General features: G+C 35.4%; 1 protein-coding gene and 2 non-coding genes across 7 annotated transcripts in view; 2 read left to right on the forward strand and 1 right to left on the reverse strand.

Annotated features, from left to right (window-relative positions):
• The window catches only part of LOC128682914 (uncharacterized protein), a 343,500-nt gene that overhangs the window by 312,147 nt on the left and 6,604 nt on the right, over positions 1-24,749 (reverse strand). For 3 of the 5 annotated variants that reach the window (XM_053767960.1, XM_053767941.1, XM_053767970.1), the window contains exon 1: positions 12,729-13,098. The exons of 1 other annotated variant lie outside the window; for it this stretch is intronic. In XM_053767960.1, the coding sequence (XP_053623935.1) occupies positions 12,729-12,787 (59 nt within the window). In that variant the 5' untranslated portion in view covers positions 12,788-13,098. Of the gene's footprint in view, positions 1-12,728; positions 13,100-24,749 lie in introns of those variants that run through there. One more of the 5 variants, XM_053767979.1, reaches the window with a different exon arrangement.
• Positions 21,378-21,448, forward strand: TRNAG-GCC (transfer RNA glycine (anticodon GCC)). The gene has a single exon. It is a non-coding gene; the product is annotated as a tRNA-Gly (tRNA).
• On the forward strand, positions 23,360-23,431 carry TRNAE-CUC (transfer RNA glutamic acid (anticodon CUC)). The gene has a single exon. It is a non-coding gene; the product is annotated as a tRNA-Glu (tRNA).

The following is a 24,749-nucleotide window of genomic DNA, read 5'->3' on the forward strand; positions in this document are numbered from 1 at the left end:
CCAAATCTGCCTCTGCAAACTTTACCTACCAATCTTCATTGGCCCCCGCATTTGAGTCACTATCCTATCGTAGACTTATCCTACGATATAATGGATAAGAATCCATTCATACGGAAGCCCAGTGTCCTAGGAGGTGGGGAGATTAAAGTCATTAACACTGATGATATGAATAGCTTTATAAATAGATACATCAGTGAGGCACATGCAAAACATGCATGTTGTCTTGTCAGAATGATTTGGACAGGCATCCAAATAAAATAAATCAGGTGCGTGTGCGCGCGTCCGTGACGTACTATTGACGTTAGAATCGAATAACAGAACAACAACGGTTTGAAGAGCAAATATTACGTTCAATTGCGAAACAAATTAGAGAGATTCCTAATCAAGTTCTTGCTATACTTATGACTGGAAACGATACCTAACGTAATTGTCGGAAAATTTCGTGAATTTTGTCCATTGTGTTGGAAGACAATGGATTTTAGCCGCAAAAGATTTAGCATCTAATTATCGGGCTTGCTAAATGTTACGGAAAATCATTGCACAAAACTTTTGTGTTTCATGATTTGAGTCAAAATACAGCACACTACAGAGCAAGTACATTGTCATACAGAGGCCAGGAGAGCATTATAAACGTGGCACAACAAGGAAATTAACCATGTCTATAACATGGTTAAAAATATTGCTTGAATTTACTATCGTCAAGTTTTTTTTTCTGTGCTTTTCTGCGACCAGCTGTGTACAACTCTTTTCAACCATCGTCAAGCAAATCAAATAAAAATCAAATCATATTTTTCAAAAATGAATAGGCCTTCACAGGCACTTTTTCATGTCATATTCTAAATTAAATAATAATTACCAATGCTACAAACTACTAACATTTCGGATCAACCACGACTGAGAAGAAAAACAAGTAAAAGCCAGTCGGTTAGATAAAGCAGGAGCGACAATGTGGAGCCTCATCTGCGCGCGCGCGGTGCACCTTTCTAAATCTATGGATCTGCGTGAATTGAGAGCTGTCAACTCGCGAACCATTGTGCACGACATAATGCCAGCTCCACACTGTCGCGGACACATGCCGACACGAATGCGTGAATGTGAACATTGCGTAGTTATTATGAGTGCTTTTATATATATCGAATCCGAAAAACTTGAGCAAGCTGGTCGACGACAGTGTAGAGCCGGCATCAGACTTTTTATCGCTCTCTCGTTTCAGAGGCCATGTGTTAAATAGCGAACGCAACCATTTTCTATTTTAAAACTCGCAACACTAATTTCTTATAATGGCAACATTGTTAGACGACCTCGGTAGCGCAGTGGTAAAGTTCTTGCCATTGAACCGAGAGATCCCGGTTTCGATCCCCGGTCGGGTCATGATAGAAAATGATCTTTTTCTGATTGGCCCGGGTCTTGGATGTTATCTATATATGTATTTGTTATAAAATATAGTAACGTTGAGTTAGTATCCGATAACACAAGTCTCGAGCTTACTTTGGAGCTAGCTCAATCTGTGTGATTTGTCCTAATATATTTATATGTTACTGTTATGTGTTCCCGCCCATTCCGTCTGTCTTTAAAGCAACTCATGCAATGTTCACTGCAAATGTTTTCTTATATTTTAAGTAATCACAAAACACCAGTCAAGAAATGTCACTAGTAAACAAAACATGTATTTCTATTTGCCACTGGACAAACATAAATCACTAGCCTCGTAAAGCATCACAGATTAAAAAGCCGAAACATCAGAGAAGCATTTTATAACTCCCAATATATTACGTGTAAATCTCTCAATTTACGATGTTTATATCTGACCGAGTCAAAAGTTTCTTATTCCATTCCATTTATATATTTATGCAGTCCATTTATCAAATTGCGCAAGATTGGTTGAATGTAGCACGAAGTTTCAGTTTAGATAAATGCGACATGTGCAGAAACATTAAGTTCAAATGAGAAGTCGATCGGTGCTCTCGGGGAGCAGTCTTCTGTCTTTGTAACCCCCGACGCCAAAAGAGGGATGTTATAAGTTTGATCGTTAAGTGTGACTGTGTAGCTCATCAACGGGCGAATCTATTTGGATGCGGTTTTTTTTATTGATAGCTAATTTTTATGGTTTGATTCTTAGATATGTTTGATCAAAAGTTGGATGGATGAAAGTCGGGGTTTTTTAATTTGTCTAACAAATAAACTTGTCATTGTTGTTAACGTGTCAGATATACTCAGATACTGTGGTGGTAATTACGTCAATAATTAGGATAGGATTACACAAATAAAGAGAGCATCACATTACAATCAATTTAGGTTATATTTAATTAAAATTATAGTGAACATTAAAAGTGAGTTAGAGTGTAGTTCAAACGCCACAGGTCAAAGTAACTTAGATATAATTATATTTTATTATTAACGTTAATCTTTGAAACTTGAAATCCAAGGACTTATCTGGACACCAAATATGAAAACAATCAAAGAAAAAATATTAAAGAAACACTAAATGTTAAACGATAAGGGGACATGTTCAAATGTACGTACGTACATAGGCACAGGTAATGTCTGTAAACTAGCGACCAACTTCGCACAACTGTTTTGTATGTCTGTAATAATAATAAATATCTTTATTTCAGACAACAAACAGTCCTTTTTCAATTTTTGTATACTACTGGGCCCCGGGGCTCCGCACCGGTGGGAATTTCGGGATAAAAATATTGTACTATTCCATGTATTATTCTACCAGTGTGCCAAATTTCATAGTAGTCTAGTAAATTTTGCGTGAAAGAGTAACCAATATACACATCCTCACAAACGCATTTGTAATATTAGTAGGATTGTTTGTCTATAGTATGTCACCATCAGTCTATGTATAACCTTCATTAATAATTGTCTAAAACAGTGAAAAACCGCTGCTTTGTTACTAGAAGAAAGCTTAGAAACAGTCACGGCCTGCGACATTTATAGTGTAGTGATGTATCGATAAACATCGATATCGCGTGGCGCAATGCCCCACCTGTTTTGGCAACAGACAGAACAGCATAGTTCAAGTTCGATGCCAAGGCGTGATAACGCGTTTTTTATCTGTTGTTTTGTTTTTTTTTTTTGAAGCATCGCTCGCTTTTTTTTCGTTTTTTTTCCTTTTGAATCTGTGCTAAAGTGCAGTATCCAGTATCTACCGATGTACGCCATTTACCAAATAATTAATAAATGAATTTATCTATATTTTTTTTACAATAAAAGCATTTAAAAAAACAACTGGCACATTGTATTTTTTTTTCTAAACTCCCAGACTTTGTACTAAATTTGAACACAAAATAAAAAAGAACAATAAAAAAACTACGCCACATTGCAGTGTACACTTGGCTGCAATTTTGGCAACAGCGGAGTTCAAATTCATTGCAATGTCAAGGCAGAACGATCAATGAATGCAGTTTTACATCTGTAAATTGAGACCAAAATAGTCTAGATACCTAAGTACCTAATTGAATGGAAAATCAAATATATAGTCAGTAGTGATTTATCAATTCCATCACATAGGTATAGCATATCTTTCAGAATCGAAGCATAAAAAATAATAAGCGGACCCTGGGCACCGACGTTTTACGACTGCGAAAGAAACCGGGAATAATACCTATCTGATGGCAAAGTGATAAATCGTTTTTAATGCTCGCTGATTCTGAAAAATATATGTGAGCAGATAAACCACTATGCATGTAAAATTATTTGCAATTACATTGACACAATAATACAATTAAGAATTATATTATAGTGGGCAAACAAGCCTACAGGTCACCAGATGGTAAGCAAACACGAACACCACAGCATATGGACACCAGAAACATGACAGGTACGAGCCACCGGTACGGTGCCGACTTTTCGAGAAAGCGATAGACCACAGATAATGGTGGGTATTCAGTATCTACTAATTCCATGCCAGAGACTCATTGATAAGACTTGTTCTTGAAAGCACCAATGTCAAAATTATTAAGGAATATTATTTCTTCTTCATAGTCGTATTCCTCATGGCTGAGGGACGTGGTCATTACGTGTAATTAAACACACACAACAACTTTCTTGGCATTATTAATTGAGTGGTTTGCCATTGCCTTCTCCATTTCACACACAATAAGAATCAACAAGTGTGCAGGTTTCCTCACGATGTTTTCCTTCACCGGAGGCAAGTGGTGGTCGATGAAAACTACTACACATGAGTCAGATTGGTATACAAACTCATGTGGCACGAGTAGGATTCGAACCTGGGATCCACAGGCGGGCGTCTTAACCATTACACCACCACCACCTCACTATTATTTACCGATTATTAAATTTTATTTCTCATTTTTAGCGCACAACTAATCAATATCACTACATAATGACCCTCATTTTATGATATCAAATTATATAATTACTGGTTGCTAAACAACATGCCAAATAAACCTGTTCAATTTATTTTGATACCAATTATGATAAGCATCTAATATTTTATGTAGAACTAGCGATCCGAGCCGGCTTCGGACGTGGTTCTTTGAACGATTGTTCTAAGTGCGTGTTTAAAGCCACGTCCGTTGCGCTCCGTCACGTCACGTTGACGACTGACGTCCATCGAATGATCAACGCAGAGCAACGTAGAAATTGTATGAAGTTTCGAAAATAACAGAGCACAACGAAGCCGCAACGTGATGTGTCATCGCAACGGACCACGAATGAGCAATGGGACTGGCACTTAGATTCTTTTTGTTGAGCGTAATTTTAAATTTATGATATTTTCTAAATAACAGTGAAAACAGAGGAAGCAACCGTAAAAACGCTCAGATGAGATGACTTCGTTCTATACTATACTAACTGCGCCCCGGGACTTTGCTCCCGTGGGAATTTCGGGATAAAAAGTACCGTATGTATTATTCCAGTTAATATTCTACCCGTGTACCAAATTTCATAACAATCCGTCCAGTAAATTTTGCGTGAATGAGTAACAAACGTACATATAAACATACATCCTCACAAACTTTCATTTATATTAGTAGCATATAAGTTAGTACGTTCTATGAGTTTCTAGTCCATACTATGGCCGTTATGCTAAATGACCGATTGAATAATTATTCACATATCCTTGACCAAGTTTAACTGGTATTGTGACATCTTTCTATATTATGCAAACATTTAGTTGGCGCGGAGGACGTTTCTTATAAAGTTTATGAATACTATCGGTTGCGCTAAGGAGTTTTGGGTTCATTTTACAATTATAATTAAAAATATTTTAGGACGAGTTACAACATCAGTTGAAAGGTCAGCGGCTGCTGCCGGCTTAGAGCGCGTTCCCATTGGTTTCCTTGCTCAGTTGCGCTACTAGATCTTCCGTCATGTCCGTCGACGGACCAACACTGAAGTACCTACGTAGAAATTGTATGAAGTTTCGACGTACCTACGTCAACTCATGACAGTGTAATGTAAACCCTTGAAGCGGTGATGGTGTAGTGGTTAAGACGCCCGCCTGTGGATCGAAAGGTCTCAGGTTCGAATCCTACTCGTGCCACATGAGTTTGTATACCAATCTGACTCATGTATAGTAGTTTTCATCGACCACCACTTGCTTCCGGTGACGGAAAACATCGTGAGGAGAGAACAAACCTGCACACTGGTGGACAGTTTAGTTCACTAGTGTGTATGCGACTACCTGCCACTAGATGGCAGTAAGTAGTCGTAAAAGTCATGTCAGATATTAGGTGATTTGAATAAAATCTGACACCAGTATTAGAAATAACATACTCGATATGATGATGAGTGCAAACCCTATAGAAAACAACGAGGCACGACGAACTACAAAGTACTGTGTCTTCGCAACGGAGCGCGACTGAGCAATGGGAACACAGTTACAGCGCCACAATCACATTATTAGCGAAAACTAAAAAAATACACAGAAGATTATTGTTTTCCATTATAGAAAATATAGTCACAACCCAGACCCATGAAAAAGATAGTTCGCAAATATATAGTTACACATCATAACAAGGTAACTGACCTATCGTAACTAGCATTGTGCGTGTAACGACCGATACTTTGTCATTTTTATGGTTCGCTCAGCTTATGGCACATGATGGCTGCACATTTAATTGTGGCCGTAGTCACGCCAAGTCACGCCAACTTGATTGCCAGCAGGTGAACGTTGAACTGGTTATTAACTTCAGTTTATGTGAAATGCAAGCTTGGGCATATACCTACTTCCTCTTATAAAAGCATTAATAGTGCAGTTTTTCAATGTATAGAATGTCATAATGGGTAGTGCACGCGATCGTCGTACTTAATTTTAATTATTCATTTTGTTTTAGGTGTTTTTATGTGAAATGTAATTGATATTGTAGATCGGGTGTTCAAATTTAGCATATAGACTAATAAGCACATATTTGGTTTCGATTATAAAAACGTTAAGTTTCTATCGCGTCTGAATAGTTAACACACAATAAAATATGAATGGGCAATGAGCGATATTGAACGAAATTAATATTTTATTTACACTTCTATACTATATCCACAAATGTTTAAAGAGGAAGTGTTTGTCAGTTTCTGTGTAGGGTAATCTTCGGAACCAATCAACCAATTTCCAAAATTCTTTCACCAACAAAAGGCTATATTATTCCTGTATGTGAGTGCTGAGAATCGAAGCGCCTCGTAATCAGTACATCTAGTTTATAAATAACAAAGTTTGCGCCATTGAAAGGGTTGAAAATACGTCAGTTGCCGTGTTCTTCTAGCACACAGCGTATTTGTTAGACAAATTAAAAAAACCCCGACTTTCAATATTTATTTCGCTATAAGTTTTGAACGGCTAAATCGATTTTGATCAAATATATCTAAGAAAAATTAAAATTAGTTATTAAATAAATAAAAAAATCATCCAAATCGGTTCACCTGTTGATGAGCTACGGTGCCACGTACACAGACATACTTAGCGGTCAAACTTATGACACCCCTCTTTTTGCGTCGGGGGGTTAAAAACCAATACTTAGTGCGAATTGCAACGGTTTATCTCGTCAGGAGATTAGTATTAACGGTCTAGATAGCATTTGCAAGTCTAATATCCAGCTCTGATTAGAAGGGACTTGGACAGATTTGTAGTGAGGTCGGGAAGTGATCTGTTGAATGATACTTTATCTTTTGGCATAACTGCTCACGTAAGTACATTGCTTAGCCCCTCTATCGTTTGAGCGTATGCTAATTGGCATTCACATGGGTTTGGCATATCTAAGGAATTGTTTCAAAAGTAAACTTTACAATTTAATAAGATTTGTGTTGATTTTTGCGATCAATTTTGAGAATGCTGTTGTTGACTCTAAGCTGTTAGCTTCTCTGATAATCCCGGATTCCTAGAGAGCTTCCTTCGTCACAAATATATGGCTTCCAACTGCCATAAACAGAATGTTTGTTTTTTTTATTGAATCAGGCATTTTCGAGATTGGTGCGTTTAAAACGTCCAGAACACATAGACAATAACGTCCAGAACACATAGATATTAACGAAATATCATGTCTAAATAACTCATCTAATGCAGTAACCCTATTGATCCATAAAATTCAGGTTATATTGACTTTTGCACCATAAACTGGCGCTCAAAAGGTCACTCTATAAAATCTTAATTGTAGATAGTAAACATTTGCGATTCTATTCTAGCATCCAAATAACTAAGACCAAATACTTACCTGCCAGGATCGTAACTTTGCTATTGCAACACAGTTGCAGTTGCAATCCTTATAGTGGGCATTAAATCAAATGATACGGATATCATTCGATACACTTAATCGATAAATACAGACTAACAGAGATCGAGCAACACTAAACATCGGTAAACTTGCTAGAGACATGTGATTTTCGAATTTAGAACAATTGCATAACCAACATATTTTGATCTCCTTCGCTTCCCAAAATGCGCTAAAAGTGGGTCATCGCGGTGGAATAGGTGCACGAAGAGCTTCAAATAAATTGGTCGTCGAACATTGAATTTCGAACGTCAAGTTGGCGCGTTTCCAAGATGGCCACTGTTACGCCATTTCATTAAAATCTTTATTATTATCTGCATTTTACGAGTAACATCGTCGTTATTATTGTTGAGCATATACACTTTAATTAGATAGTGGTTTCATATGCCGAATAACGCGCACTGGACGCGAAAATCTGATTTTTTTGTTCAAAATTATGACAACTCGATTGTTGCTTGCGAGCGAGTCTTACGAATGCGCTCTTCGATTTTTATTACTACAAACCTGAACAAAATTATTTTTACGATCTGCCAAAAAATGTAAAAAACGTTGCAAAAATTCGCTTTCTCATCGGCATCGAATAAAATAATCGGGAACGGACAAAATACTTGGATTTTGTCGTGATCTAACACTGCCTCAAGCTTGGTAGCCAACCAATCCACTTCTGAATCGCTATACCAACTACCGCATCGCGAAATGAGTAAAGTGTTACGATAACTGTTATTTTCAACGCGTAATTAACTTCAATCTTTTCGCATGGGGCATCACTAGCGGCCAGTGTACACAGACCTAATATTACATTAACCATATCAGCAGTTGTAGTTCCGTGTTACATTGGTTGTAGTATGAGTCATGATTTAAATCGATTTCTGAACATAGTGGTTTTTTATCGCGATAGAGTATTGAGATAAAGCGGTCCTATTCATGGTCTTTGACACCTGACCTACATGTTGCCCTAGTTACTTTATGATATTATCACTTTCCAGCTTTTGCCCGCAACTTCGCCCGCGTTTATTTCGTGTGCCCACTCGCAACTTCATTGTTCTCTTACTGTCAGTATTTCGAGTTCTAAGCGACGTACCTATCGCGTTAAAACGTATCGCGAGATTTTAAGATATAGGTACTATGCGCTATTATAACTGTGAAAACTGTATCGAATTATATCCAATAGCTTCTGCTTTATGCGCAAACAAACATGACAGATAAAAATTTAAAAAATTTTGGCTTCTCTCTATACTATTATTATAAAGAGCGTTTGTGTGTTTGTATGTTTGAGGCGGGTAATCTCCAAAACTACCTAATCTATTTCAAAAATTATTTCACCATCATTAGAAAGGTACATTATCCAAGATTGCTATAGGTTATATTTTTTTCAAAATTCCCACGGGAGCGAAGCCCTGGGCAACATCTAGTTAGTGTCATAAAGACCCCCATTAATATTTTTCTTCAATATCTTCTATGTACGTACAAACATAGCCCACTTACTTTAACTGTATTATATGTATAGAAGATGTTTTGTGAAAAAAAAAAGACTTTTACTCTGTGGCTTTTCATTAGTTTTTAATCTATGTTAATCGACTGAGTGTATGCTTCAATAAAAGATAACTGAACTAAGTATCGTATTGAGGAATAAATATTCCTTATTTTATGTATTTTATTCGCCCATTTAACATAAGAACTACATAAACCTTAATATATAATAGATATGGAAAACAATGCGAATATTGTCTGAGAACTTTCATTTTAGCATAAAAATGTAGACAGGTAACAGATATCACAGCATATACAGGGTTACTGGTATCTAACGCATAATCTTCCAAAGGCGCATAAGGTACATAAAAACATAACATCTTTTGTTCAAAAAAAAAAAAAATGCTTTCTTTTTTGTTTTAATGTTGTTTCTATAAAACGTTAACTCTGTGTTCGATTCCGCTACATAACGCTTCGGTACTGTCTCGCGTTGCTTGGCTATTACATAGAGGTAATATGTGTAAAATCGCAAATTAGGTTGTATTTTTTTTATATGAAAAAAAAAAAAAAACTACGAACCACGAAAAGTCGTATAATAAAAGTTGCTTGTTTTGATGTACCCAACTAGTCTTTAGGAGGTATTGCGTTTGATACCAGCAACCCTGTACAAGTAATACGAATGTAAATTACACATCATAATGATAATAATTATTATCATTTCAGCCTCTTTGTGCCCACTGCTGAGCATAGCACAGAGGAGGTTGGCGTGCGCGAAGAAAGGCCTCTCTTCGCGCACGCCAACCTCCTCTGTCCTGTGCCTCTCTCTCATCCATGTATTTACGAAAGTAAATTACTATTTCATAGTATTTTCAATCAGTGGACCACACAGCCGGCCTAGCTGGCTAAGTATAATGATAGCCGGCGACTCCTCTCGCTTTTTGCTTGCAGCTGAATCGAACCCCAGTACGATGGAGTGATAAAAACGTTGTAATTTACTATCTAGGGGGCGCTAAAGTGCTGTTTAACGGTAATAAAATATTCCATTTACCTTTATTTATTTACCAGATACCTATTGTGTTTACATTTTGACATGTGTTTTCCTATTATTATCTTAAATTAATTCAATGTTTCCGTGTGGAATATAATGTTATTTAATTAAATAAATATGCATATGATTTAACTTTGATTCTGAAAGAAAATCTAGTTTATTCTTCGGTAGGACTCATAAACCTAATAGTTTTATAACGTCTATTCTTCAAACAATAAAATTAAAAAAAAAAACCCCGCCTCCTGCAGGCTGCTAAAAATGGTTTCGATAAAATTGCTTCGATTTTTGTTTGTTTGCATACATATACAAAAATTGCATGCTCTTGCGATTCGCGCAATTTAATTTGCACATTTAAAACTGCATTACTAATAAATACTAAATGGCTCTTAACAAGGAATTCATTGATTTAACCCTTCTACCATGGTGTTATTGTATACAAATAAAAAAACTACTAATATGGTAGGATTTTTAACGTATCCTCCGCGCTCTTTTTCTCTGTAACAGGGGAATTAATTTCATTTATGTAACGATGTTATTTTCATTTTATCACTGTAAAACGGCCATTTAACGAGTTATACATATATTTAAGACAAACACCATATACCCATCGAGAAACAAGTATGATAATAAATTACTAGGTTCGCAAAATTAAATTAAAAATCAATTTTAAAAAGTCTGTGTGTGACCGGCCGTTTGCTTTGCCCTTGGAAATGTTATTGTTGCCGATAGGCATTTTCCGCATTTTATGATTTAGTTGCCTCGTAAGGCATCCCCGGATGTGGTGTAGTTCTATTCTAGGGCGGGAACTATACCTACGTCACATGAGACTCACGGAAGCGGTATATTCTGCTGACGCTACTGAACGTGCCAAGTAGGCGTATATCAATAGTGCTGAACTATTTACTAACATGGAGGGACGCACGTTTTTATTATACTGACATCATATGCTAGAGTTGCATTGTTTTTTAAAAAATCAAAGTTATCAGTGATAAATAGCTCATGTCCCGGCATTTTAATTTTGAATTTTGATAAAAATTTTGTATGTGGCCCTCTTGCTCTTTCAATATATTTGAAAGAAATACTCTAAAATGGTTAGTTATTTATCATGCATGATAATGTTTTTGATAATTTATATGAATGACGAATTAAATTCGAAAACCAAGAACTCATTTAATTTCTGCGTACATATTCCCCGTCTCTAGTTTTGTAATCCTCATATTTATTCTTTATTTAAATCGAACGACGATATTGGCCTAAAAGAAATTTGAAACCGGAATTCTTTTGCTTAACTCAGCAAAAAAAAAAGTCATAATGCCCAACTGCCAGCAGGTGATAAGAAATTACTTTTTTGCCAGCAAATTTTAAGCAAATGTAACAATTCGAGATGCCGAATGGTCAGTTAGTTGTGTGTTAGATGTAATTTGAAACTAACTTTCGAATAAGCATTCTTTTTTTCATGATAATTAATCAATGATTCCGGATATTTGGCCGAAAAATTAAGTTTCAGATCATAATTTCTTGTATCTTAAAAAAGATTTAATCTGAAAGCAATTAAATTATGAATGATTATGAAATATGCTAATTGCAATTAGTGATTGCTCGCCGCCAAAGTAGTATATAGAACGTGAGGCGGAATAAATTGTGAGATAATTTTACACCGATTAATTGAATTCATGAATGAAAATAAAAATTAAACTGAAATAATTTCGTAAATAAGAAATTCCGTAAAATAAGTACTTATCACTTCGAAAAAATCTTTGCTTTTTCTAGTCAAATTCATGATCATATAGTCAAGTCATGATTTTAATTGTGTATTCTATCTTAGTAGGATGTTTTTTTTTTAAATATTGTATTGTATTTAATTATTACCGTTACGTCAGTTCTTCTTCTTCTTAACCTTATCCCACTCATGTGGGGTCGGCACAGTATGTAAGTTCCTTCCATTTCGTTGTCATTTGCCATATCCATTGATACTCCTTTCCTGTTCATACTATCCTTGACACACTCCATCCATTTCTTCTTAGGTCTTCCTCTATTCCTGGATCCCTTTACTTCCATCTTTAATGCCCTTTGAGTGACGTGATTTTCATCTCTTCTTAAAATATATAATAAAATAAAATTTATTACCGTTACGTCCGTTATATAATAATAAATCATGTATACGTAAACAAGTAACTTATTACGTTACATTTGACACTAATTACTTCTTGTAAACTCGATAAATGATTACTAAACTACTCGATAAATGAAATAATAATTGAAATGCCAGACCACATACGTCGTTTATTATTGAAACCTACCAAAAAAAAAACACATTGGCAAATTGGAATGATAACTTAAAAAGTTCTCAGACGTAGTTAGTACCTTATAACATTATGGATATTGAAAACGATTGCATATAAGTATGTAGAAATTTCGTAAATCTGCCTTTTACAAGCATTGTTTTACATAACCCAGACATATGTGATTTAACCTACCTTTTAGGTTTCCATTTCCTAATGAATACTCCAAACATGTTGAAAGCGGCAAACTTCATTCACATCACTAGCACAATATTAAATCACAATCTCCACTATCACCTGTTTACAACACTATAATCCGCGTTTTTCGGCACAAATTAACTTAACAATCTGCAATCGTTTCAAAACACACATTCACAAATTTGAAATAAAAAACGAAACATTCGCTATTTAAAAACAGCCGATAACATTTTTGAAAATAGAGCACTATAAACAAAACGCAATAATGTCATAATTCCAGCCAGCAACAAACGACGCGGGCGCCAGTTTTTTTTAGAGAGGCAACACACGCGCGCGCATTCGGCCAGCGGTGCAAGGCGACTGGCTGGCTCGTGATTGCAATATGCAGCTGGTGTATATCCCGGTTGCTTAGTATTAATAAATTTTAGATGTCAACCGCTTTGCGTGGTGGCCGGTTGATCTTGCTTGCCAGTTGTTTTGGCTGAATGGGCTTTGTGTCAGTGCGTTCGGGGAGGGGAATACGCTAAATTGGATTATGCAACTCGCTTTGATGTGCTGCTGTGGTTTTCATCAAAATTGCAATGTTTGACTTACTAATGTAAATAATGTTAGAAGCAGTTATTTGTTTGCAACAAAAGCTAACATACCGTTGTTGTTATTATGCGTGCTTTCTCAGTAAATAAATGATTTATTTATTTATTCCCTGCTATATTTTTTCTAATGGACTGAGATGGCAATCAGTATCATATTGACTTACGTATCATACAAAGTAGTTATTAACTATTTCTGTAAAAAGATGAGTTGATGAGTTCATTTTTTTATGACATTGTATTGTTAACTTCTTAACTCTAGCAATTGTATTTTTCATTAGTTGAAAATACTGAAAATCTGCATCCAGAAAAACAAATTTATATCTGAATAGGTAGTGAAGTTATAGCTTGCAGCTCGACCCTATGTAGCCACATGGAATATTAACTATATCTATTCAAAATTTCATCAAAATCGGCATAGCGGTTTAGGCATGAAAACGTAACAGGTGGACAGACAGACTTTCGCATTTAATATTATATATAGTGTCGTGTAGGGAGGTAAAATCGATGGCAGAAGAAGTAAGTGGAGACTGCTCCATCAACATGAACTTGATGAAATGCTTGATGATATTATACAATGAATAGTTAAACTCAGAAATAGAGCTGTTAACCAAATAATGCCTACAAACATCATTATGAAACATAATACCATACCAGCACTTTCACTTGTGAACTGGATGCTGATAAAAAGCACACAAATTGAAACACGACACCGCTTACTGTTACAAAACCTGTCATCGGAGACACCATCCCACGCAAGAAGCTATAACTAATCACTTGATGACTATATTAGGTAAGTACAGTCGGCAACGAAAGCAGCTCAACCGATATTTTGGTCACCAAATTTTGACATTGACGTTTGCTCAAGGTAAAGGATACTAGTCGATGTAGCTTGTGAGAAAGAGCCAGTACTGTGTAGCTTGTGAGAAATAATTAGTACATAATGGCGTGAAAAAGTGCCTGTGAAGGTCTAATATCTGAATAAATGATTTGATTTGATGAATCCGTCAACTTCTTCAATCAATTCAACAATCATTTGCCTTGAGCAAACGTCAGTGTCAAAATTTTGGTCAGTGTCAACAGATTTGTCGTATGTAATGGTTCTACTTTATTTCTTTTCGAGTATGTTATTACTAACACTAGAGTCAGAATTCATTATAGTCGCCTAATGGCATCTGACATGACTTTTACGATTATTACCTACCGCCGTGGTTGTATTATAAATAAATGACTGTTCAGTTTTTACGCTTAGTCATATCGTGATAGTATTCAATAATGTTTCCACCCAAAGTTTGACTGATATAAGTATACTAAGTACTTATTCTCGTTTACTGTTCACACCGAAGAGTTGAGCGAAAATGTAAAAATATATATAGATACAAATGTCACACAATTTTTGCAAATCTGCTTCGCGAAGCAAATTAAATTCTGTCGCTCCAACTAGTTAAAACCAGATTTTATGAATTCGAATTCAGTTGCGACGCAAAAATCCAATTGTATATAGTTGGATTTAACTAACTCCACCCGGGTAGCGAGCGTCGAATATTCATTTTTAGAGCTGGCAATATTTCTGACTCTTGATTGATAGATAGGGAAATTATAACAGAAGCGAATCAGGGTGAATTTTCGGTCATTTCGATCGCTCGTTGCCGAATTTCAAAATTAAACAAAAAGAAGAATAAAGTTACTACTCGAATGTATAAATAACTAGCGGCTTGTCCCAGCTTTGCTTGTGTTAAAGCATAATAAATTGTACACCTAAACCTACCTCATGATTCACACTCAATGGTGAAATCCCCATGAAAATCCGTGCAATATTAAAAAAATCAAATAAAATCCATCCAGCCGTTTTGGCATCTGAGTAACAAACGTCTTAACTTTCGTATTTATGATTATGATAAACCGGAGTCAAAGAATTCCTTACATATTAATAAATTAAGTCCTGTGCCGCGTCTGTCTGTCTGTCTTTTGGCGATAAACTCAACAGCACGGACCTACATTCATTTTCATCAATAGATACTTAGCGCGACTCCTAAGGAAGCTTTACGTGTATAATTTATAATGTTTTTACCTGACACAACAATTGATAACGCACAACAAACTGGCGTCAATACAAAACACGAAAATAACAAAAAGTGATACGTCAAGATGGCAGTCCAACAGATGATCCCTCGACCCAGTTTCATGGCTGCCCAAATTATCAACCGTCCCTTGGGCAGTCCACTCGGCCCGACCCACTTTTCTCTCTCGGATTGGTCGAAGATAAGAATTTACGTGCGAACGTGGATTTGCGTCGTCTTTTGTTTGATTTTGCATTTAATAGGAAAATAAGTTCTGGCTGGTTATAACTATTACATTATAACTATTATATTAGGATTTAGGTGGCTACTTGGCCATAAAAATCTGGACCACTGGCCGAGTCAGAGGGGTCAGATCGGCGACTCTCGGATTACTGGTCGAGAAACGTTCATACCATTCAAAAGAGAGTCTAAAGCATCGAAATTGAATGATCAACGGAAACGTGTTTTTTTTTAATATAACAAAAGTTTTGTTGAACTAGAGAAATTTTTTTTTTCAAACATTGGGAAAAGTTAGCGCTCTTGCTGATGAAATGGATTGTCCTGATTGCAATAACTATTCGTAAAAAAAGATTATTTAAAGTTAGGTGAATAATATCATGTATTAATTCAAAATTGATCATTGCACACAAGTAAGCCCCAAACGACATTATATCATGCATATCAATATTATTTAATTAAGTCTGTGATTAGCAGTATACAAAAACTGTAAAAATCTGTATTTTTTTATGTATTGCAAGTACGTGGAGCAGATATTAAGCACAACATTCGAATCTTTTCAACGACTTGAGTGCATCAACCTTTAAATCTTTTGTCATGTTCACAAATGGTTTTAACGCTTTTGCAAAATGAATGATCGATTGTAGCTGCCTTTTATTCTGCCCAAAAAAAAAATGAATCAATGAAACCTGATTGGAGGTAGACTAAAAAAAAAAAACTTCAAAATTGCTAATTTATCATTTGGTGTCGGATGAGATAATAACACATTTAATTTCAATAAAACAACAACTATAAATATAAATAATCAAGAAGATAAAAGGCATATATATCACAATAAACATCGTATGAGACGGGCAAAAACTATGAAATATATTTTCAATTAATTTTTTGCTATCAAAGCAAGATCATTTTAATAACGTAATCTTAAAACCACACGACTCTAAAACATCTTGCATACAGGTCAAATGTGCCTCGCGAGTTATTGAATTAAAATATGATGTAAGACGAGTTATCCTTTTAGGGTACTATAAATAGTTTATATAAATATTACTATAAATAGTCTATAATTAGTTTAGACAAATTAAAAAACCCCTGACTTTCAATATTCATTTCGCTACAACTTTTGAAAAGCTAAACTGATTTTGATTACACATATCTAAGAACCAACGCGTAAAAATTTGCTATTAAATAAAAATAACTGCGTCCCACCCGTTGATGAGCTACGATGCCACGTACACAGACAGACAGACACACGTAGCGGTCAAACTTATTTTTGCGCCGGGGGTTAAAAACAAACAATAGCGGAACTATACATTTATGATTAAATACGATTGATTATAGATTTACCTTTATAATAAAAGTAGATTGTAATTTTCTGATCAATGAACACAGCAAATCCATCAATATCGACTCAATCACATCAGTATTTGAATAGCAAACGCTATCTGGCGATGTCGAGTGAAAGATTGTAGATACGCTTACCAAGCAAATGGACCGGCTCCAAACGCTTAATCCACGTAAATTTATTCAGAGTGGTTGGAATGCTGATTTACCTGAAACCAAAAAGTAGGTACTCAAGTTATGAAGCTCGATTCCACTTCAATCCAAAAACAGTTATTACAAAACCGCTGACGCGATTTATGTTCAACATTTTTGTCGCCAATACGCAAGATATGGAAGAATATTTGAATAAATAATTAGAAAATATACTAAAATATTGGCTTATTTTAAACATTGATAACAAAATCTATTGTAGAACTACCACACAAAGTTCTCAGATGATAATTTTTCTTTTCTTAGTCTTGTCAAAAATTATAAAATACCTCGACAACCCGTTACAACGCCATTTCTGCGGAATTGGGGTCATTTGGGATTCCTTGTGCGAAATCATAAATTTAAAAACTATCTGATTAAGTAAGAGGTTCATATTTTATGCTCAAAAGCATTCCAGGAAGGGCTGAGTTGAGAACACCTGACATTTCTGTAATCACAGCCGGCGGCGAGCGTGAACGGCAGAGAGATGGCCAAGTCCTCAGGAAAAGTTATTCCCATTCCTGAATGCTTATATGTATTTAATATGTCTTATTATCAAATTGTTGTTTTTATTTACATTGCTTAAAAAAGCTTGTGTAATAATGAGATCTTATTTACAAATGTTGGAACGAATCTTCTTTTAATTAGGTAACATGAAATTATATTGCGGATTTGCATAAAAAAATAAAATTTGATTTAAAGAAGTATTTGTCTTGTTGTGAAATTCTCTATTTTCGACGTTCCAGGAAGCCACGAGAACACCTTTCAGTAATGACAGTGAAACGCCGCCGGCGGCGTGCTCGGTAATAAGAGGCCAAGTTCAAAATACAGGATCGAGAAGCATTGCTGCGTGAACCGTCAATTTTAGATGCATTGTGCACGACTGGTCGTTACGGAATTGTTCGTGTACATTGATGATATGCTGCACTGGAATTGTATCGAATGTGTGATTATGTGATTTTAGAAGAAAAGCAATTTTAGAATAAATAAATAGGCATTCGAAATATACTTATTTATTTAAATGTTTTTTTATTTTTATTTTCGAGATTAATATAAAAAAAACAAGGACAAACGTATAAAAACTATATACAGTGGGACTTGCACTAATTTTTATGTACTAATAAAGTACAATTTTGACGTAAGTACTTATATTTTCCAATTTTTCCGTTTATAAATGTACTTATATTCAAGGTTACACTGCAAACTTAGAAATAGTTGACTTTTATCTTTTTATAGCAACTTTGCTGTTCTTCACACTCTTCATTAATCAGGCGAGTTGCACTGTGTCGTGGTACCTCGGTGACAACCTAAGGACGCTATTCCATATGAATCACCACACCACTATGGTTTGCTCCCTGGCATTCAGGCATTTTTAAGAGGCGGTGTGCTTTGAATGCAGCTATTTCAAATTCTTCGTTTAAAATGGCTACTGAATTCTGACCAGCCAGTGTTTTTAAGAAAACGTCCTTTAGCTATTTCACTTCTTTGAGCCTATCTTATACTATTATTATAAAGAGGTAAGCGTTTGTGACTTTGTGAGTTTGTATGTTTGAGGCGGGCAATCTCCGAAACTACCGAACCGATTTCCAAAATTCTTTCACCATTAGAAAGGTACATTATCCAAGATTGCTATAGACTATATTTTATCCCAAAATTCCCCTTAGCGAAGCCACAGGCAACATCTAGTTTCAAATAAAGAAAGAACAAAGATTCATAATATTCAAGAACAACATTATGGATTCAAGGTGAATGACCTGACAAATAAATCCTTGTTGGTTGGCTACCTGTCCGGAAAGCGCTAATATGAAACATTAGCTAACACTCGCTAAATTATGTAAATGGTTTTTGCTCCATCAAAATAGATAGGTAGGTAATAAATTTCAATTAGTCCCATAAACTACTTGAAAAGGGGTTAAAACGGGTCTAGCCGATTGAGGCACCTAGCGGCGGTGTAGCCGCACTCCGGGTTTTAGCCGTAACAAAAAAAAGAAAGAAGTCGACGTGCTACGTGTATTACGTTTCATGGTAAACCCCCAAATATGAAAGAAAGAGAAAGAAAGAAAACATTTATTTGCCAAAAACATGAGTACAAATAGACAAATTGATGTCATAATGAATTAAACCTACATGTTTTACCGAATATAGGTATGCAAATATAAATAAATAAAGAGGAGCATGCTATCCACCACAAATCAAAAAATCCAAAACAAATCCAAAAGGAGGGAAGGAGGATGGTAGAAAGAAATTGTCAGATTTATATATTAGTTTGTCACACATGCTTTTTAAACTTAGAATACAATGTCAAAACCATAGATAAAATAAAACAGTCAAAACTCAAAGGGTTACATAAATCTACGAACAAAAAGAGCATTTTGACCCTCCACATATCTATGTATGGATGTGGCCATGAAGTAGCCCAGTTTTACGTAACAGATTACCAATCAACGGTCAGTATGCGGATCACGGTTTGCCCGAGGGATGCTCATCAATTCGTTTGTTATCCGATGTATCGATAAGTGTATCGAAAATTGTGAAATCTATAAACTTCTAACAGATTTAAAGATTTTTTAGGAACAGAACGGTTAGTAGGTAGAGTTAAATCTAGAGTACCACATAGTATCTTTTTTTTCGTGTAACTCCAAAGTTGAGCTCCGCTTTAGGCACAAACTCTCTCTCACCCTTTCTCTCAAGTTCCCGAATAAGTTATATTCGGGACTGTGACAACGAGAAGCTCGCAATACTGACCATAGAAATTTTGAAAATTCAACTTAGATTTCTGACGTCGACCCTCCCTGGGAATGCTATTGCCTATTTATTTTTAGTTCCACTCTTAATTAGCTGAGTCTTTCCGCCTAGCAAGATAAAGTTGTGTAAATTTATTTCGCGTTTTAATTAAACACGAACGTGTAAGTTTATTATAGAATTGTTCGCAAATGCCGGCTGCACTGAACTTCGAAAACAAAATGAAATCATTTCATGTGGCCTTCACATTTTCACGTCATATACTAGATTAAATTATATTTACCAAAGCTACAAACTACTAGAATTTCGGAACGACCTCTGCTGAGAAGAAATGCCGAAAGAAACTCATTCAGTGTTGGTCCCTATTATGTGAGAAAGGCTTATCATTTTATTAATATAAATTTATGTACAATTTTTATCAGTAATATAACAATGTAAGTACATAATAAAGTATATAGCGTAGTACATGGTCAAAAGGTATACTGAAACATATTATGATAGTGATCGAGTGCTGATGAAAAAACAATATATGTATAAACATATATTGTTTTTTCATATATATGAAGAACTTAGACGCCGACGCGAGCGCATGAACTTACGCAATGTTCATGCGTTCATGACTTTTTATAAGTGCTTTATTTACTGCAATAGAAAACCAGCAATCCGTCAAATTCGGCGAACTGGTTCGCGTTCGTGAGCCGGCATTAGAATTGGTACGTAATGATTTGAACTATACACACTTGTTTGAAATTTTCAAAAGTTTCAAAAGTTTAGCAAGATTTTCGACGTTTTAAGTAACATGTATCGATTCCAGAGCGTTGAATGAGGGAAATGTACTTTTTCGTAGCTGTTATGTAAAAAAATTGTTTTGAATAGGGAGAAATAGACTGAATGCTATATTTTCAAATACATTCGTTATGTTTTCTAAAATAGTTGTGTGTTTATTAACTATTAGTTCTATAACTTCTTTGTATCTTTTATGTACGTAAGATGAGATTTTTACTTTGGATTTTTGGTGGGACTATAATACATACTTATGGGGCTAGGCAGATAGGTACTAGGTATTTCACTTGCCACGATCCGAACAAATCACACCTCTTTATACTCTCAATTTGTTCTAAACATGGTAATTAATAATACTTTATTTACCACCAGAATAATAGTTTTAAAGATACATTTAATTACATCCATAATAAACCAATATTCAATACCCATTCCTTCTTGTGTGCTATTTTATTAAGCATTTCATGCGAAACGAAAATGATGACTTGATTCTGCAGTAAATATTAAGTTTACTTCAATGGAATATCGTTTATAAGTGCCTTTCAATAAAGTTGAAATTAGGTATTTACTTTCCTTTCTGCGGTTAGGTCGATGACATTATTTCTTTTGCAATAGTGACGTCGGCGATAACATCATGTAAGTAAATGGCAAAATACTCGTACTGCATATTATTTTATCAAAATTTCGACAGTCGGGAGTAAGCATCGGTGGTTCAGTGGTAGAATGCTCGCCTGCCACGCGGGCGGCCCGGGTTCGATTCCCGGCCGATGCATTTTTTTTTTGTATATTCTCATCTGATCACACTTAAAATTTTCGAGTGTGGTTTGTTTTGTCTACATTGCGGTGTTTGGTGCGAGACCATCAAGTCATTCTTGCCATATAATAATAATAATTATCATAGAAAATGAAGGAACGAACTGAAGTGAGCGGCAGTAAGTGAATTTGATTACAGTGATTAAAAGACACTAAATAAAAATATGAAATTATAAAATCAGAAGAAATTTATTTATATCAGAGGTGCTACCCTGAAATATAAAACACGTAGCGTATTCTCTCTTTTACACGTTGCGTGCACGACATGGAAAATAGACACAGTACGTGGACGTTATAATAACGTGCTACGTGTTTATATAGATATTATGTTTCGTGGTATACCTTCTAATGAATCCGTCCACCATACTTCACTCCATGTCATTTTCGACTGAGATATTTGCAATTTGCGCTCTAGATGAAAATTGCAACACCTCATCCTCTATACGGCTGTAATATCCTCTATACGGCTGTAATAAGAGTTAATTTAACATGACTTTTGATATGTGGATGTGGTTTGATTGTACTGCAGTGGGAGCATTGAATCCATTCGCAGATTGACCTTATTGGCTCCAATTCACTGAATACATCTTGATACTCAGTGCATGTCAATGAGTCCCTTTTTATGTTTCCTTGCTTATTAATGCAAGTAAATAGTTATATACTTTATGCGATGATATAATTGTATCAATGTAGGTAGGTATTTATCTCACCCAATGTATATTCAATATTTATATGTTACGTTTCTTTTATGTACACGCCAATGCCTCTTTTTTCCCATTCTTCTTTCGCGGATCTACTGGAAGAAATTTCTACAGAAATAAGTAGTACCTTTTTAAGTACTTAGTTTCATATTTGTAAGTTTTATATTTACACTGTTATGTTGTGTACATAAATAAATAAAGAAATAAATAAAATACAATATATAATATATAGGAATATTCCTGGTTTCTTTAATTCTGGGCACATTAACTCGACGTTGCGCGTTCGAGTTTTTTTATTTTTATTTATAACACGTAGATAATATTTTTGTATATATAGTGGCTATATTAAGGCCCATTTATTAGCACCCGGAATGTGCCCAAAACGCTGGCAGCATTTCCCCGCTGAACTGCCAAGTATATACCTACGCTGAGCAAAAGAAAGCATCCACTCTTGAATTTTTAGTTGTTTCGATGAGACAACGCATCGCGAGAGTTGTCCCTTGTGTAGGGTAAAAAATTGTAGGTACATGACAACCAGACCCGCGTACTACGAAAATAGATATCTACCACGGTGGACGGCTCAACTGGCAAAAATATCGATCAACCAATGTAATGTTCTTATATCTGTGGTAATATATATCTGTGCGTCATTAGAAAATGCAGAATATAGTGCACATATTAAAACCGAGCTAAATAATGTGGGTCACTAGTTTCTACATCTGTTACGGGTTAAAATTAACCTCGGTGACACATTGGTTCACTGCCTCGCATAGATGGATTTACGGCGAGTATATTTGCCCAGTTTCTTCCCAATAAAATGAGCGCAAACCCAATAAACTAAATACCTAAGTATAATATAATTATGTTACGTACAGTCAACGTAAAAATCTACCTATCTATTCATTGCAGATTCTCCGATATTTTCTCTCTTTCTCTCATCTGAGCGTTTCTCCGGTTTCTTCCTTAGCCTTATAATGACATATATCTTGTGACTACCTAACTACAAAATATTTGTTATCTACTAAAAACTTCGAAACTTTGCTCGGGTATTTCCAGATGGCGCTGCAGAACACTCACTCACGGAACACTTCCAAAAACAGAAATGAATAATTTTAGATCATAGAAAATGAAATGAAAAGTAAAAATGTATTTCAACAGTTCCTTTAGTATCCGATATGGTCTAGTGGCTAGGATACCTGGCTCTCACCCAGGAGGCTCGGGTTCGATTCCCGGTATCGGAATAAGTTTTTAATTTTTTTTTATGAAATTTTATGCTTGTCTACATTTTTTTCAGTAAATAATAAAAATTACTTTAAAAAAATCTCTGCTAATAAAATTAAAAATCACAAATCACATAAAAATAAAGCAAACAAGTTTTCTAAAAAGGATAAACAAGTGGAGACTAGTAAACAAGTGATAAGTTGGTAACCCAGGTCCTAGCATGCTCGTATTCATGTTTTGGTTTCAGGGTTGTCACCAACATTTCAACATGTAACAACAAAACCTTGTTCTGAGATGCGTTATAATCGCATTTTTTGTCACATTTTATTTTAGGTACGTAACATTACGAAAGATGCAACAATATTTAACCCGTCGATCGCGAAGAATCGAGACAATAGCATTTACCGTACCGGTTCGTAAGGTAGACGTTAATACTCTTCTAAAATGTTTTTTTGCCTACTCAGAAATTTTAATGTTTAGTTCTCATTTTTAACAAATTCATCGTCCTAATATCATAAAAGCTGCAACCCTATGTAATGAGTGACCGCATCGGTTGGTTGCCCATCAGTGGGCAGTGCCCACGGCACCGTGCTACCCCACTGTTTGTAACGGGGTTGTTATGTTCCCCTGCTATTTGTTTAGCTTAGCATTGTGGAGCGCCTACGGAGCTCTCTACAATTCCAATAGAGCTAAAAGTATAGCCTCCGACAGTTGAAATATTTTCGAAAATAAGTTCCATAAGTACATATTCTGAATCAGGAAAAAAATACGATTCCAAATATGTATAATATATTCTTCCGTATTTTTCTACAGCTGCAGCAGCTCCCTTTGCTCAGTCGCGCTGAAATTAAGCCTAATAACCGATTGAGAAGGCGCTCCCGGCTCACTAACGCAAATTTGTATCAATTTATTTTATTTTATAGCGAAAACTAAAAGTGATTATGCTACATTACATAAAATAGTAATATTTATCCATTAAACAAAATATTGTCACAATTTACGACAAGAATTTTGGTGGCTAGTACCAGAGAGAAAACTTTTTCCGTTTTTTTATCTACAGGTGCGTCCGCATCATGAACAATCTTTACCAAAGTATTAACAGTCTGAGCTAAGGCGGACGGTAATAATAACAAAGAGATAATAGTTATTTTTGTTTGTCTATTCCAAGTATTAAGATCCTGGTCTGTCGCCTGTGAAAATCAACAGAGTAAATAAACAGAACCTTGTCAGCTTGGCAGCAAGTAGCGACTTCTCACATTGGTTCGAAAACCCTGAGCTATGTTTACTAAATACGTTACAGAACACATTGAATGAAATAGGCCGTATGTCAATCAAAAT

The sequence above is a fragment of the Plodia interpunctella genome, chromosome 3 (assembly GCF_027563975.2).
Source record: "Plodia interpunctella isolate USDA-ARS_2022_Savannah chromosome 3, ilPloInte3.2, whole genome shotgun sequence".
Lineage (NCBI taxonomy): Eukaryota > Metazoa > Arthropoda > Insecta > Lepidoptera > Pyralidae > Plodia > Plodia interpunctella.